General features: G+C 44.7%; 1 protein-coding gene across 2 annotated transcripts; it reads left to right on the forward strand.

Moving 5' to 3' along the window:
* The first annotated feature begins 470 nt into the window (after positions 1-470).
* Positions 471-14178, forward strand: NOL9 (nucleolar protein 9). Of its 2 annotated transcripts, none has more exons than XM_044995940.1 (12): positions 471-832; positions 1308-1530; positions 2610-2737; positions 3792-3930; positions 4546-4642; positions 5458-5555; positions 6838-6999; positions 7274-7568; positions 10907-11018; positions 11840-12017; positions 13244-13377; positions 13815-14178. In XM_044995940.1, exons 1-12 carry the CDS (start codon positions 506-508, stop codon positions 13929-13931), a joined length of 2010 nt encoding a protein of 669 aa, XP_044851875.1. In that variant the 5' UTR covers positions 471-505; the 3' UTR covers positions 13932-14178. The 2 variants fall into 2 exon arrangements, with proteins under 2 accessions (XP_044851875.1, XP_044851876.1); XM_044995941.1 differs by having other exon boundaries at positions 13818-14178.
* Positions 14179-14360: the final 182 nt, after the last annotated feature.

A 14360-nucleotide genomic window follows, 5' to 3' on the forward strand; every position in this document is an offset into this window, starting at 1 on the left:
GAGGGAGGGGGGGTTGCGGGCCCCGTGTCACGGACCCCGCGGGGAGGGGTGGGAGGGGGGGTTGCGGGCACCGTGTCACGGACCCCGCGGGGGGAGGGGGGGGTTGCGGGCACCGTGTCACGGACCCCGCGGGGGGGGAGGGGGGGTTGCGGGCACCGTGTCACGGACCCCGCGGGGGGGGGGGTTGCGGGCACCGTGTCACGGACCCCGCGGGGGGGGGGGTTGCGGGCACCGTGTCACGGACCCCGCGGGGGGGGAGGGGGGGTTGCGGGCTCCGTGTCACGGGCCCCGCGGGGTCACTGCGGGGTCCGCCCGCAATGGGCCCAAGCCCCGCGTTAGCCCGAGCTGCTCCGCTACGTCCCGCCTTCGGCCTCGCGGCCCGCTGTGGCCGGACGCCTCGCGCGGTCATGCAGATCTCGCGATAAATCCCGTCCCCCCGCCCCCGTGTGGGGGCGCCTGAGTCGGGTCCCGCCCGCCCCTCGCGAGAGTTGCCCTGGAGGCCGCCATGCCCAGGCTGCCTGTTCTCCGCCGCTTCCCGCCGGCCCGCCGGGCGCAGCCTCCGCGCAAGCGCCTGGCCCGCGGCCGCCGGCAGGGAGGCCCCGGCTCGGGCCCTGCGGCCCGGAAGTGGCGGGAGCGGCCGGGCCGGGACGCGTGGCGGGAATACGCCGCCTCCTTCGTGCGCTCGGGGCTGCTGCAGGCGCCGGGCCCGGGGGGCGGCGGGGAGGCGGCCCCGGCAGCGCGCACCCTCCCCGCACGCGTCCTTGCGTGCCCCCCCCTCGCCGCGGTGGAGGCCACAGAGGGCGCCGTGGTGCTGCTCTTGCCGCACGCCCAGGTTGGGCGGGGGGGGGGCTGTGAGGGGGTAGACGGGGACGCGTGGGGGGGGCGGCCTTGGGAGGGGGGCACGCGGGAGCGTGGGGGGCAGGCCGGGATCTGGCTTTTGGGAGGGTGATAGCGGGGAGGGGAGGCCGCTGGCAGCGGGGGGGGGCACGTAGGGACCCGTGCGGGGGTGGGGGCAGGCCGGGATCTGGCCTTTGGGAGGGTGATAGCGGGGAGGGGAGGCCGTTGGCGAGGGGGTAGTTGGGAATAGTTGGGGGGGTGAATATGCGCGGTAGCTTTAGGCCTTAGGCAAGTGCGGTTGCAGGGATGTGGAGGGGCTGGGTGGCACTTCCTGGGGCGGGGGGGGGGGAAGAACCCAGCACCTCCCATGTGTGAAGTGCCATGACAGGGGCTGGCTCTTCCTTGCCAGTATAGCACTGCCCTGGGGTTCGAGCGTGGTCAGTATCTCATCTCCTGTTTCCCCACCACAGAAGCTGACCTTCACTGGGAAATGCCGCCTGACCTGCCTCTATGGTGCAGTCCAAGTGTTTGGATTTACCATCACTCAGGAGCAGCCTTCCTACGACCTCTTCTCCCCTCAGACCCACTGTGCCCTGACCATCAAAGCAGTGACCTATGAGACGCTGGAGAAATCCAAGAAGGAGATGAGGATATCAGCCAGGGCGATGCTCAGAGCCCATCATGTGCCACGTGGTAAGCATGGGCTGAGCAGTGTGCTTTGCCGAGGAGTCTGCTATTTGGGGGTGTAAAGAGCCATTAGAGCTGGTTACATGTAGGGCTACCCTTAACCAATTGCTTTGGGGCAGACTGAAGAGTTCCAGAGACCTTGTAATGAGATAAGCCTTTTATCTCTGTGTCACCATTCTGAATGCAGGCTAGAGTTGTGATCAAAAGTCATCTTCACAGGACATTATTCAGCAGCCTCTGTGAAATGAGTTAGGGTGGTCCCAGTCTAGCTACATGTCCTCATCACCACTATTGCTGTTGATGCCTTTTCTGGCTGTTTCTCTAGAGGCAAAGCAGAATAACTTCCCATTAGAATCAGTTTTTTAACACTGAGGGTAGTTAACCATTAGTACAGATTACCAAATGCTGTAGTGTATTTGCTATTACTGGAAGTCCTTAAGTCAAGACTGGATGATTTTCTAAAAGATGTGCTTTATACAACCACAAGTTGTTGAGCTAGAAGCAGGAATCACTGGTTGAAGTTCTAGGGCCTGTTTTATATAAGAGGTCAGACTAGGTGATCATAATAGTTCACCTGGACTAAGGTGAGAGGTGTGTTTCATGCTGTATCTGTCCAGTGGGTACTACAGTCTTTAGGGCCATCCAGCCATCATCTTTCCCACGCTACATTCACACACACAAATATTTGGTCTATAGTTGTACACGTAGTCACTGGCAAACTGTCAAGATCGCCTTTATAACTTTTTTATGGCAATGAAAATGACTGAGTGTTGTTTATTGCCTTACTTTAGGATACTAATATATGTCCTCATTTTCCATGGAACTCTGTAGTTTATTTCTTCAAGTACAGGACTGGAAAATAGGAACTCATGAATTCTGATTCTGCACATCACTGACTTCTTTGGCAAATCACATAAGATGTTTGCTTCTCTTTCCACATTTGTCAAATGGGGGTGATCCCTACCTCACAGGTATTATGAAGGTCAGATAATGTAAAAAGTATTTGTTCATTGTATTGGTTTTGGACTTGAACTCTAATTTGTGTGGAATACAGTGTTTTAAGACTAACTGTTGTCATCTTGCAGATGCTAGAATTAAACTGATGAAAAGTTTTGCCCCTTTGTGTTCTCTGGTGCTGTTGGATGGTCTGGATACCTCGGTTACAAGATTCATTCTTAATCACCCAGAGTTCTCCCATATCTTCAGAGTAAAGGTGAAATGCATCTTCCATTTAGTTATTTAATGGAAATCTTGCATTTGTTCAATTTTACCCTGTGGGAATTGTTTTATGAGGAAGAAAAATTTGCATGGCTTTAGGAGAAGATCAATTGTGTATGGAGCAATAAAAATGTGGGTCAAAAAACCAGCATGTGTTATGTATATAAAATTCAGACTAATTTCCAGGAATTGTGACGTAACGGGGTACAATTCCATAGAGGTATTCTGGTTATTTACCATAAGACCAAAGCTAGAATCATGCATGTAGTCATTAAAGTCAACATTTAACAGATATTTCATTAACCTGTTGCTGAATCAGTGATGGAATTATAACCGTACAAATTAGTTGTGATTCATTTATATATATATATATTATGATGCATGGATCTATCCTTTGCCAGAACTTCACTCCCTCTTTGTCGCAGTCACTTTCCTGCTACTGTCTTCCATACTTTTCTCCTCACACTCCCCAGCCCTCTAGTGTTTCCTGTTCTGTCTGCAGTTGGTGGCAGCTCCACTTGACTGGCCCAGCCCCATTATTGTTTCCAGAGCACCTTGTTTCATGTTCCAATCATGTCCTCTTCCTATGTCTGTCATGTGACTCAGGTGTGTTGCCATGCCTTTGAATTATAAGGCTGGTTTCCCATGGATTACAATGGTCTGCGCGCTGTAGACCTATATATAATAATACCTAGCTCTCATAGAGTTTTTCATCAGTAGATCTCCAAGTGCTTTATAAAGGAGGTATCATTCTCCCGATTTTAGATATATCCGTCTGTGGTATTTATAAGGTGCCATTTGCTGTAGTAAGTAGGGGTTAGAATGTCAGTGAAGATGAGACCTTGTTCCTTGCACTTCCTTCCTGTCACCTGGACTTAAGACTTCTGTAGAACTAGAACAGAGAAGACAATTAATGTGACTAAATCATTCTGTGCTGGTACCACTGTCCAGTCAAATAAGACAGTGGGAGTTATTTTGGAGTTATTTCGTATGTGGTGTGTTATGAATTTGCTAAAACCTTTCTTTGCTATATGCTTGCTGATCTGTAGAGACAAAGGGGTTCTTGCTTCACACCAGAAGATGCAGCTCTAGCTTCTACTGGTATTGGGAAACGTGATCCTGAAAGTGGCCTGCTTTTGTCAGAGAGTTCAGTTTCAGCAATTGAAGAGTTAATACAAGCATGTTGTGGTGAGTATCTTAAATTGATGGAACTGAATGTTACATTTTGCAGTGATCTAAAGGGAGCAAAAGCTCCTTTCTCAGAGTTTGTTTCTTAAGTTCATGCTTGTGAAACTATGCCCTGACAATAGTGAAAAGGTTGGGTCAAATTTCAAGCCTTGGATAGTTTCTGGACCAAACTGAGTGTGTTACCTAGAGGGGGAAGAGGGAGTGTTTATATGACCCATAAGGCTTTTTGCTGCCTTGCTGATCTGCCACCAAAACTAATGTGCCTTTATGATGATTTGGTGTGGGAGAAATCCGTTTTTGTCCATCCCCGCCCCAAAATAATTTCCCATAGGGCAAGTAGAATTTTGCAAGGATGGTTTTGTGCCCAGGTGTTGGAGTCCACCCTCTTAGAAGGCTTTTTATTTTGTGCTTATAAATGTAAATACCCTCCTCACCTTTAAACAAAGCTTTATTGTTCTGGTTCCAAAGTGCAAATATAAGCCCATGTTATGTAAACTGTTCTTTCAATGAAAATGCTCAGCTCCTGAGATTAAATTTTTGTAAACTTTTGTGGAGTAGGATGCATGAGATTAATTTATAGTAATGATCCATTTCAGGGTATGTTTGTTTTTCCAGAGGAAGATGATGGTTGTCCTGTCATTCTGGTGTGTGGCCCAAAAAGTATTGGAAAATCAACATTTAACAGATATCTCATTAACCTGTTGCTGAATCAGTGAGTTTTTTTAATCCTATAAGACTCAAATTTTCAAATCTTCTATGATCTGGGCAAGAGAAATCAATAGGATTATTTATAAATAATTACTGGGGATTTGGATCTTTTTGAAAATTAACATGAAGCAAAAATTGTTTATTGGCAGTCCTCATCTGTGTGTACCACTTGTGCAATCTGACATTGATTGGCAGTCTCTCTGCTCAAGACTGGAATGGTATTGGGCTGTCGCTGGTCCAGACCATGCATTCTGCTTAGCGTTGTAGTTGGTTATAGTTAAAGCTTCACAGGTAGTTTTAGTAAAAGTCATGGACAGGTCACAGGCAGTCAACAAATATTCACAGCCTGTGTCCTGACCATGACTTATACCTGTGACTAAAACTGGGGGGGCGGCTGTTCAGGGGGAAGGAGGGGTGCCTGGGGCCAGCGGACTGCAGCTGCTCTGGCCGCACGGGGACTGCTGCCAGCAGCTGCCTGAGCAGTGGTTGGTGTGGCTGTCCCCAGGGCCGCCCAAGCACATGCCGGGCGCTGCAGAAGTCACAGAGGTTGCAGAAAGTAATGGAATCCGTGACCTCTGTGACACACACACAGCCCTAGTTTATAGTTTGTCATTGCCTGACCATTACAGTCTGTCAAACAGAGGGAGGAGGCAGAAAGCTAGTGATCTTATTCAGTGTCTGAGATTCTCATTGTGTTTATGGCTGTCAGAATTGGATTCTTTACCTGATGTATTCTAAGTGAAATGCTGTTCTGTTTTATTTACACAGATGCTAATATGCAGTGCATCTTAAAATCTCTTTTTTTTTCTTTTATTGTAGCCTTCCTTGTGTTGAATATTTGGAATGTGATCTGGGACAGACAGAGTTTACACCACCTGGATGTGTCTCCTTAATTAATGTGTCAGAGCCATGTCTTGGTATGTATTTTGCTATATTCTCATCACCAGAAATATATATATTTATTCTCTAAAGGTATTGTGCAGGATTCTCACTCCTGTGTCTTAACAGCACCATATTAACTCTGCTCACAGTTCAAAAAACATTATAAGTGAAGGAGGCCTGCCAATCTTGTGGTAAGGAGCTAAGACCTGGGAGTGAAATCCTCCAAGGTGCTTTCTCTAGGAAATCAGAGCTATCAGGCAAGTTATTCTCCCTTCTTGGTTTTTACATATTTTATGGGAGCGGGTGGAGAGGGGTGATCTTTTCTATATGCTGTTGGCCTGGGATATAGCAGACCTGAGTGAATTTTCCCTCTCTGCCACAGACTTCATGTGACACCTTGGGCAAATCATTTAATCTCTGCTTCAGTTCTCCATCTGTGAAAGTGGGAATAATACTTGCATACCTCACTGAAACTTTAGGTTAAGTTTATTAATGTTTTTGAGATATGCAGTTAGAGATGTGGGTCAAAGAAGTACATGTTTTTAAAAGGCCATAGAACTTTCTGGGGCTTGTTTGAAACTTTTTTTTTTAACTTCTCCCCCTGGTTTTAAATTGTAAATTTGTTAAGTTTGGGGTGGGAAAAAGAGGGAAGAATATTGTAAGTTTTGAAAAATCATAAGTAGAAAACTAGTTAGCATATGGCCTTGGGTGTCTCCAAAGAGCTTTGGTTCCCAGCTACCAAATGGTGTGGTCTAGTTTTTGTATCAGCTGTTTGCCCTGGGCTGCTCTGTCATCATGGAGGGGGAAAAAACTAATGTGTTTACACTACTAAATTGTAATGCACACAGTCCTTTTGTTGTTCCAATTTAGTGTTCCTTTTTTACTTCCTGACCAAAAACTGCTACCCTGCTCAAATTGTCTTCTAGAATAGTAGTTAATCTAAATAAATTTATAAACTCATACGTTTAAGAATTGTGTAGTTCCATACTACATTAGTGGATTTATCAGGTTTCTGACACTCAGACGTTGAGACTGACTGTCTTTGACTGTATACTCAGAATTGAAAGGAAATGATCTGCAGGGCAGAGGAAGGGTTCTTTGGAGCAAGTGGAGAAAATCTTAAAAGTACAAGCCTTTCCAAAAAAGGTGAAACAATTGGATACAAACTGAGGAAGAATAACTTCCATCAATACAGACAGGGATTGAGCATGTGTGCTTCAGGAGTTTGGGGTTTTTGCTAACTCTTTATGGCTGCTTTATTTGAATTACTGAAACTCCCAAGTATTTACTATTAATCTTCAGTGTGTCTTTTTTCAGGTCCACCATTCACTCATCAGCGAATGCCACGTAAAATGGTGTATTACGGAGAAGCTAGTTGTGATCAGGATACAGAAAGATACATCGACACAGTAAAGTATGTGTTTAACTCCTACAAGAAAGAAGTTCCTTTGGTCATCAATACAATGGGATGGGTGAAAGGTAAACCAGCATACATCTAATCTTTGGAGACGCATTAGAAGATTAATGCTATATGTTAACAGTATACATGCTATGATCAACATTTTGTAACTATTCTGAGACTGGGAAATATGACTCTAATTCTGTGTGAGTTTATTTTAAGTCTCTAACAACCATGGAGAGACACTCCTGAGTGTCTAATAACCGAGATTCAGATCTGCAAGATGCTTACCTGGTGTGACTGCACTACCTTCTGCAAACTGTGTGTTTTCTCTCCCTCCCCCCATTCCCAAAGGTGTTGGATTGCTGCTTCTGGTTGATATCATTCGACTGCTGGCACCCAGTCACATTGTTCAGATCAGTGTGGAAGACTTTAAGGATATGCCTCGTTTTACCCCAGAATATATTAATCTTGCTGCTGGCCTACATACAAAAGGCAAACTACAGGGCAAGTGTAAGAACATGGATGTGAGTGGAATGGAGGATTGGAAGCAGTATGAAGAAGAAAGCGATTTTCAGACATCGCCTACAGGGCATAAATTGCTGTGCATAGAACCAAAGTTCCCTGGAGCAGGGAATGCTGGTGAAGCGTAAGTACAAAAGCCACTGCTCCTGCCATGGAGTATCGTGTTTCCAGCTGTTTGTTACATTTCAGCATCTCATTCACAGTTACTAAATTTTGAAAGTAAATGCATAATGCTTAGCTCACTATTTGATGTTACCTTCGCAGAGACGCACTTGTATCTGTTCCGGTACTTGTATGACACAGTCATCGTAGTGTCAAAGCACCTACAAGTAGCTACATGGAGAAGAGATTTGATAGTAGATGACTCTTTAATCTGGTGGAAAAAGGCATAACAAGTTCCAGTGGTTGGAAATGGGCACTAGACAAATTCAGACAAGATACCACATTTTTAACAGTGAGGATAATTAACAATTCTAACAACTTACCTAGGGATGTGATGGATTTGTCATCACCTGACGACATCTTTAAATCAAGACTAGAATCTCTCTAGCTATCCATAGCTTAAACAGAAGTTGTGGCTGTCATGCAGAATTAATTGGCATGGTTCTGTGGCATGTTTTATGCAGGTCAGATTAGATTATCATAATGGTCTCTTTTGGTTTTAAAATCCATTAAGTGGACACGCTAAATGTTATTTAAAACCTTAGAATAACTACCAATTTTTATTTAATAATTTTGATAGTTTGATTTTGAAAAATATCAAACTACGTTTTTTCATGAAAAACAAAAACATTGACAGTATTGCCAATTTTTTTTTGCAAAAAGTCAATTTCAAAAGCCATTTTTGGATGAAAAACTTGTTTTGAAATATTTTATCCTGTTCTGCTTATCAGTTCATGAGAGAAGTGCAAGGCTGAATGGTAGCCTTGTGTATCTGAAATAAGGCAATCACACCTTCACTAGTGATTGCCATAACTGCAGTCCTTTATTAAAGTAAAGCCTTTTGCTTTGTTGAAACTATCTAATAGCCATGCAGTACTAAGTTCCCTGTAAACTGTGCAGCTGCATAGCAACCTGTTAAGTGCCACCTGGGCGCTCAGGAAACCCACCTGGCCAGGATCTGCTGTGGAGGGGCATCCCAACCCAGCCCCGGATCTGCTGCGGCCAGGGGAGAGGTGCCTATCTTGCGGCCCCAGCACCAGAGCTGCTGCGACAGGGAGGGGTGCCTCTCCCTCCCAGCCCAGGTGCTGCTGTGGGGAGAGAGCTGGGCGGGGGAGTCCTCTCTCCCTGCTGTAGCCTCAGGGCAGCCTGCACCACAAACCCCCCAGCCCCACCCCTGAGCCCCTCCATCCCTGGTCCCACCCAAGAGCCTGTACCCTCAGCTGGAGCCCTCACACCCCTGCACCCCAACCTTCTACCCCAGCCCTGAGCTCCCTCCCACATTCTGAACGCCTCAGCCCCACCTCACCACATGAATTTTGTTATGTGCACCAATATAGAGGTGATTTGTCACACATCACCTCCATGTTGGTGCAAGTAACAAAATTCATTCTGCACATGTGTGGGGAAAAATTAGAGGGAACACTGATGCAGTGTCCCTAACCTTGATATAGTAAATATTCCTGGGGGAATTCTGCACCAAAAAATTAAATTCTGTGCACAGTATTTTAAAATTCTGCAAATTTTATTTGTCAAAATAACACAATATAATTACACCGATTTCAATTATTTTTGGTCATTTATTTCAAAATACCTGTCAGTAAGTATGTCTGTAACAATACAGACAACAAAAAAGATTCAGGGAATGTTTTTTGGCAAATAGAGTACTGTATTAATATGCCTAGTAAGGAATCTGAGTAATAATTATTTAAACTACAATGCAGAACTGTATTTCCCGCACCCCCTCAGAAGCAGTGCAAAGGCTTGGGGGAGTCAGGGGTAAGAGAGGAGCTGAGGGAGAGGGAAGTAAATTGCTGGGAAGGAGCCTGGGTGTTGGGTGTGAGTGGGAAAAATATGGACCAGGTTTTTGGCAGAGCAGGGAGGGATTGTTAGGAAGTTTCCCCCATGGAGACTCTAGCTGACCCCTAGCCTCTCCCATTCAGTCAGACATTGCCCCTATCCCAATGTGTCCCTCCAGCCTTTGTCCACATGTGTCCCTCCACCCCCATTCAGACACCCACTGCCCCAATCCCCATGTGGTCCTGCACCCCGTTCCCATGTCTCTGTACCCCCTCCCCCATCTCAGTGTATCTCCGTATCCCCCACTCAGCTGCCTTCTGTCCCTGTGTAGCTCTGCACACCTTTTCCCCCATCACCACATGGCCCTGCACCTCCTTCCTCCCCTGTGGCCCTGTGCCTCCACTTCCATTCAGTCCCTGCTCTAGTCTGTCCTCCCTCACTAGCCCTTATGAGCCCCTGTCTGACCCCCCAACAGCCCCATGCTGTCTGTTTCCCCAGAGCCTCTGTCGCCTGGCCTGGCCTGGCCTGTCAGGTGCTGTGACAAAGGCAGCTCTTTCTCTTCCCTAGCTGGCTAGGAGTTGCTGCTCTGTTCTGTAATCACAGTGGCCTCTGGTGGGCAAAAAGCAGAACTGCAGAAGTTATTTTCTGCTGGGAGCTGCTGCTGTTCTTGTGCTGCAGCAACATTTAGGCAGAAGCTTTTTTCTGCATAAAAAAATAAAAATATGTACCGCTCATTAATCATGCACACATGCAGTATCGCATATTTCCCTCAGGAGTATTTAAAGCTGTGGACAGGAAGAAGCCCTGAAGCCTCTCAATATGCCTTTTAGCTACCATGGTGTAAGGGCAAACTTGAATAGCCGATATTTATCTAAAGATTGTGTCAGGAACCGCCTCTCCTTGGCTCTCATCCTGTCACATGCTTCCCATTTCTCTAATATTGGGGGATGTGCATAGGGTGACCAGATGTCTCAATTTTATAGGGACAGTCTCGATTTTTGAGCCTTTTCCTTATATAGGCTCCTATTACCCCCCCACCGCCATCCCAATTTTTCACATTTGCTGTCTAGTCACCCTAGATGTGCATGGGTGTTTGACTTGGCTCCACAGAAACCTTCACTAAAGAACTGTTTAATAAAGTGTGACTGGGGTCACTGGATCAGGCCATCATTTCTTCTCCTTTCTCACAATTGGCTAATGGAAAATTCTCCTGGCTATCAGGACTGGAGAAGAGAGCCAGAATCTAAAAAGTGACTGCTGCCTAAAGTAAGCAGCCTTACAACATCATTCTGCAATTGAACTGTGGAATCTCAGAACCACAAGGTTAATAACACATAGCTCTAAATAGATCTGAACAACAGAAATTTAAAAATAAACCCTCTAAAATATTGAATATAACAAATATCACACTGCAAATTCTGAAATGTCTCAGTAAGTGTTTATGTTTGAACTGGAGCGTGACTGTTTTTCATCTCTGCATCATTTGTTTGCTTATTTTTCCAGACGGGTTCATAGCAGTATCCTCCGGGATGTGGCAATGTTAGGTTACCTTGGCCAGCTTCAGCCTCTGGAAACAAGATCAGTACTTCCTTTACACAGTCTGATTCCCTATCAGGTAACTTAAGCATTTGTGAAAAAATTAAAGAAGCTGTTTTGATGACTGGATTCAGAAGGCTGATTGTTAGTAATCTAGATTACTACACCTCCGACCCTATATAACACGAATTCAGATATAACATAGTAAAGCAGTGCTCCAGGGGGGTGAGGCTGCGCACTCCGGCAGATCAAAGCAAGTTCGATATAACTTGGTTTCACCTATAACGTGGTAAGATTTTTTGGCTCCCGAGGACAGCGTTATATTGGGGTAGAGGTGTATATTCTAAATGTTTTACGGAACTGTCAACAAAAAGGCCCTGTCAGAATGTTAGGAACAGTAGTAACCTACTTGTAAAACATCTCTCTCAAAGCAGCAAAGAATCCTGTGGCACCTTATAGACTAACAGACGTTTTGCAGCATGAGCTTTCGTGGGTGAATACCCACTTCGTCGGATGCATCGTATTCACCCACGAAAGCTCATGCTGCAAAACGTCTGTTAGTCTATAAGGTGCCACAGGATTCTTAGTCTGGATCTGTAAAAGTAGCAAACACGGCTACCCCTCTGATATCTCTCTCAAGTGAACATTTATGCCAGCACTCCCTTGAAATGTATATAGCAAGTATTTTACGTGTCTCTTGGTCAGCCATTTGTGATTACAGTATAGTGTTGTCACTAATGTAGGTAGGTACACAGTGCACAGCAGATTTCAGTTTGTGTACAGTTATGGCTACAACAACACTGCATATAGTAATAATGATAGAAATAACTACAATTATGTGTCTGTTGCAATTCAGAACTAAATTCAAGTTGAACTAATGATCCGGGGCTTATTTTCTAGGTACCTTTCAATGCTGTTGCGCTCAGGGTTATTCACACTGATGTTGCTCCTACACACATCATGTATTCAGTAAATGCCAGCTGGGTCGGTCTCTGCAGGATATTGGATGAGGTCAGATGTCAAACTGATGGGCCAGTCTTGCTTACACAGACACCAGTCTGTGATTGCTTGGGCTTCGGTGAGTGAATCCTGGGCAGACTTTAGCATTGCTAAAACTAAATTGCCCCTTCTGTTCATATGTTGAGTCTGCAGCATAAAGGAGTCATCTGTTTTAATGTTTTAATCACTCTTTCAAAGGTAACTTGAAAAATAGCAGTAGAGTAAAAGAATAAACATCTGCTTCTTCTCTACAGGTTTTGTTTTCCATTATAACCTTTGCTTGTGAGCCCTCTGTCTTAGTGACTAGTGGCAATAGCTACAGTTAAGGTTGCAAAACAGTTTCCATTGTAGTCTCTTCTTTGTATTTATTAATAAGTTGATTCATTATTTTCCTTCGGGTTCAGATATTTAAGATCAACTTCAGGAAGTTGTGCTCAAAATCCATTCAGCTGTCTCAACCTGTGTGGATTGGAGTAAAATATTCTTATTGTAAGGGGGAAAAAATAAGCACGCTTCTCTGAACAGGGCTACAGCAAAAGTTGCCTGAAGTCTGAATCTTACCATGGGCCTAATCCTCAATGAGCACTCATCTCTGCTTAATTTGAAAAAAGTCTGGTTTTGACGCAACATTTCTCAGTTGCTTTCTATGTCAGGAGCATTCAGGGTTCCCTGGAGCTCTGCAGGAACATAGCCACAAACAAGGAGGGAGGGAGTGTGTGTGTAGGTGGGGGCAGGTTTCCAAACAGTTGAAGCAATGTTAAAGTCGCACAGGGAAAATCAGTCCAGAAGTGCAAAGAGTAGAATTCCCCTGCAACTTTAACTTGACTGCATTGTGCACATATTTGTTCTCTCTTTAAAAAAGTTTTATTTTAATAAACATTTAATGACAAAGACCATTTTATCACAAACCATAGCAGGATGTGTTGCTGTTGGAATATAAATATTTGCATTGCCTCTAATTACTTTTAGCTATACAACTTCAGCATTGCATTAATGTGTGTTTGCACATCTGTTTTGAAAACACACAGCAATTTTACTTGGAAATCTGAAGATTCTGTTGCTGCTTCTGGAAAGAACTAGCCTGGAGTTGATATCTGGGGTATTTGGGTTTTTCATGACCAAAAGGGGATGGAGGGTAGGAGAGAGAAATCACAAGAGTAGCATGAGAATCGTATTTCAGCCTCTGTCTAGAGCATGATTCCTGCTTAAACCTAAAACACTACTTTAAGAAATGACCAGCCCGTGCAAAGAATTTCAACTATGCAGTGATTGTGCACCCTGCTGAACTGTAAATATATTTTAAAGGAATTATCCGAGGGGTTGACATGGAGAGGATGCTTTACCATATTCTGACTCCAGTACCTCCAGAACACTTAAGACTTGTAAACTGTCTGCTGCTGGGAAATATCACCATTCCAGATTGTGTCTTTACAAACCAGGTAAGGGTGACTTATGAAGCTCTTCAGACAGCTTCTACCTGTACAGCAGGGTGACATAGATTTTATACCTTCTAATTAAAATACATTTCTTGTATTAAATCAGCTATATTATAAGGCATGAGTGAGCTGGGGGGCTTATGGGTATTAGCTGCTGTTAGGGCTCCAAGATGGGAACGTTTTGTATTAAGTTTATGAGCTTGTTAAATGCGCGCGCGCTCGCTCTCTCGCGCGCTCTCTCTCGCGCTCTCAAAAACTAATTAAGTGGCAATTTCTATTTTCAATATTAAACTTACTTTTTAAAATCGTGTGTGTTGCAGTACATGAGTTTTAGATAAATTGCCGAGTGGTAAACTGCTAAATTCTGTCAGTCTGCATAAATGAAATGGAACAAAGTAGTGTTCAGACTGGCAGTGTCTTTCAGTTTCTTTGTGTTTCAGCAGGGAACTGAAGGGGAGATCCCCTATGTGACATCTGAATACAATTATGACATTTCGGGAGCTGGGAAGTTGAAAATGAAGAAGCACCTCAAGAGAAGAGAACACAGTAGATCATAAGCTCCATTTAAAGCCTTATGAGAGAATGAATTACAGGGGTTGTTTCATAATAAGGGGCCATGGAGCTTCCCATAGAACTTGGCACATTCTTGGAACCAACAAAGGCCCCACAGAACTGTGAAGAAGAGCATTTATCATCCAGTTCAAATTGTGTAGTGCTTAACTGCTAACCGCTTACTTTTTATACTTCTATTATGTACCTTTGTGTTTTATAGTAAACATCTATTAAAAACTTCAGTTTCAGTTTCTCTTTCAAATCCCACACTGACCCACCTACAGCTGGGGTCACGCTGTCCCAGTTATCCTGAAGGTGATGTACTTGGAGTAAATGTCTCCATTGTACTGGGAGCCATAGGAAGGGGATGCCATGGAAAGATACTTTTTTAAGATCTCTGGTTAATTCCAGTGTACTGATAATCTCAACCTAAT

The sequence above is a fragment of the Mauremys mutica genome, chromosome 21 (assembly GCF_020497125.1).
Source record: "Mauremys mutica isolate MM-2020 ecotype Southern chromosome 21, ASM2049712v1, whole genome shotgun sequence".
NCBI classification, from domain to species: Eukaryota; Metazoa; Chordata; order Testudines; family Geoemydidae; genus Mauremys; species Mauremys mutica.

Bases quoted from the DNA above. Each gene is read 5' to 3' on its own strand.
- NOL9 (XM_044995940.1), top strand. From the start codon at position 506: ATGCCCAGGCTGCCTGTTCTCCGCCGCTTCCCGCCGGCCCGCCGGGCG. The intron at 833-1,307 runs GTTGGGCGGGGG...TCCCCACCACAG, and splicing joins TGCTCTTGCCGCACGCCCAG to AAGCTGACCTTCACTGGGAA. The intron at 13,378-13,814 runs GTAAGGGTGACT...TTTGTGTTTCAG, and splicing joins ATTGTGTCTTTACAAACCAG to CAGGGAACTGAAGGGGAGAT.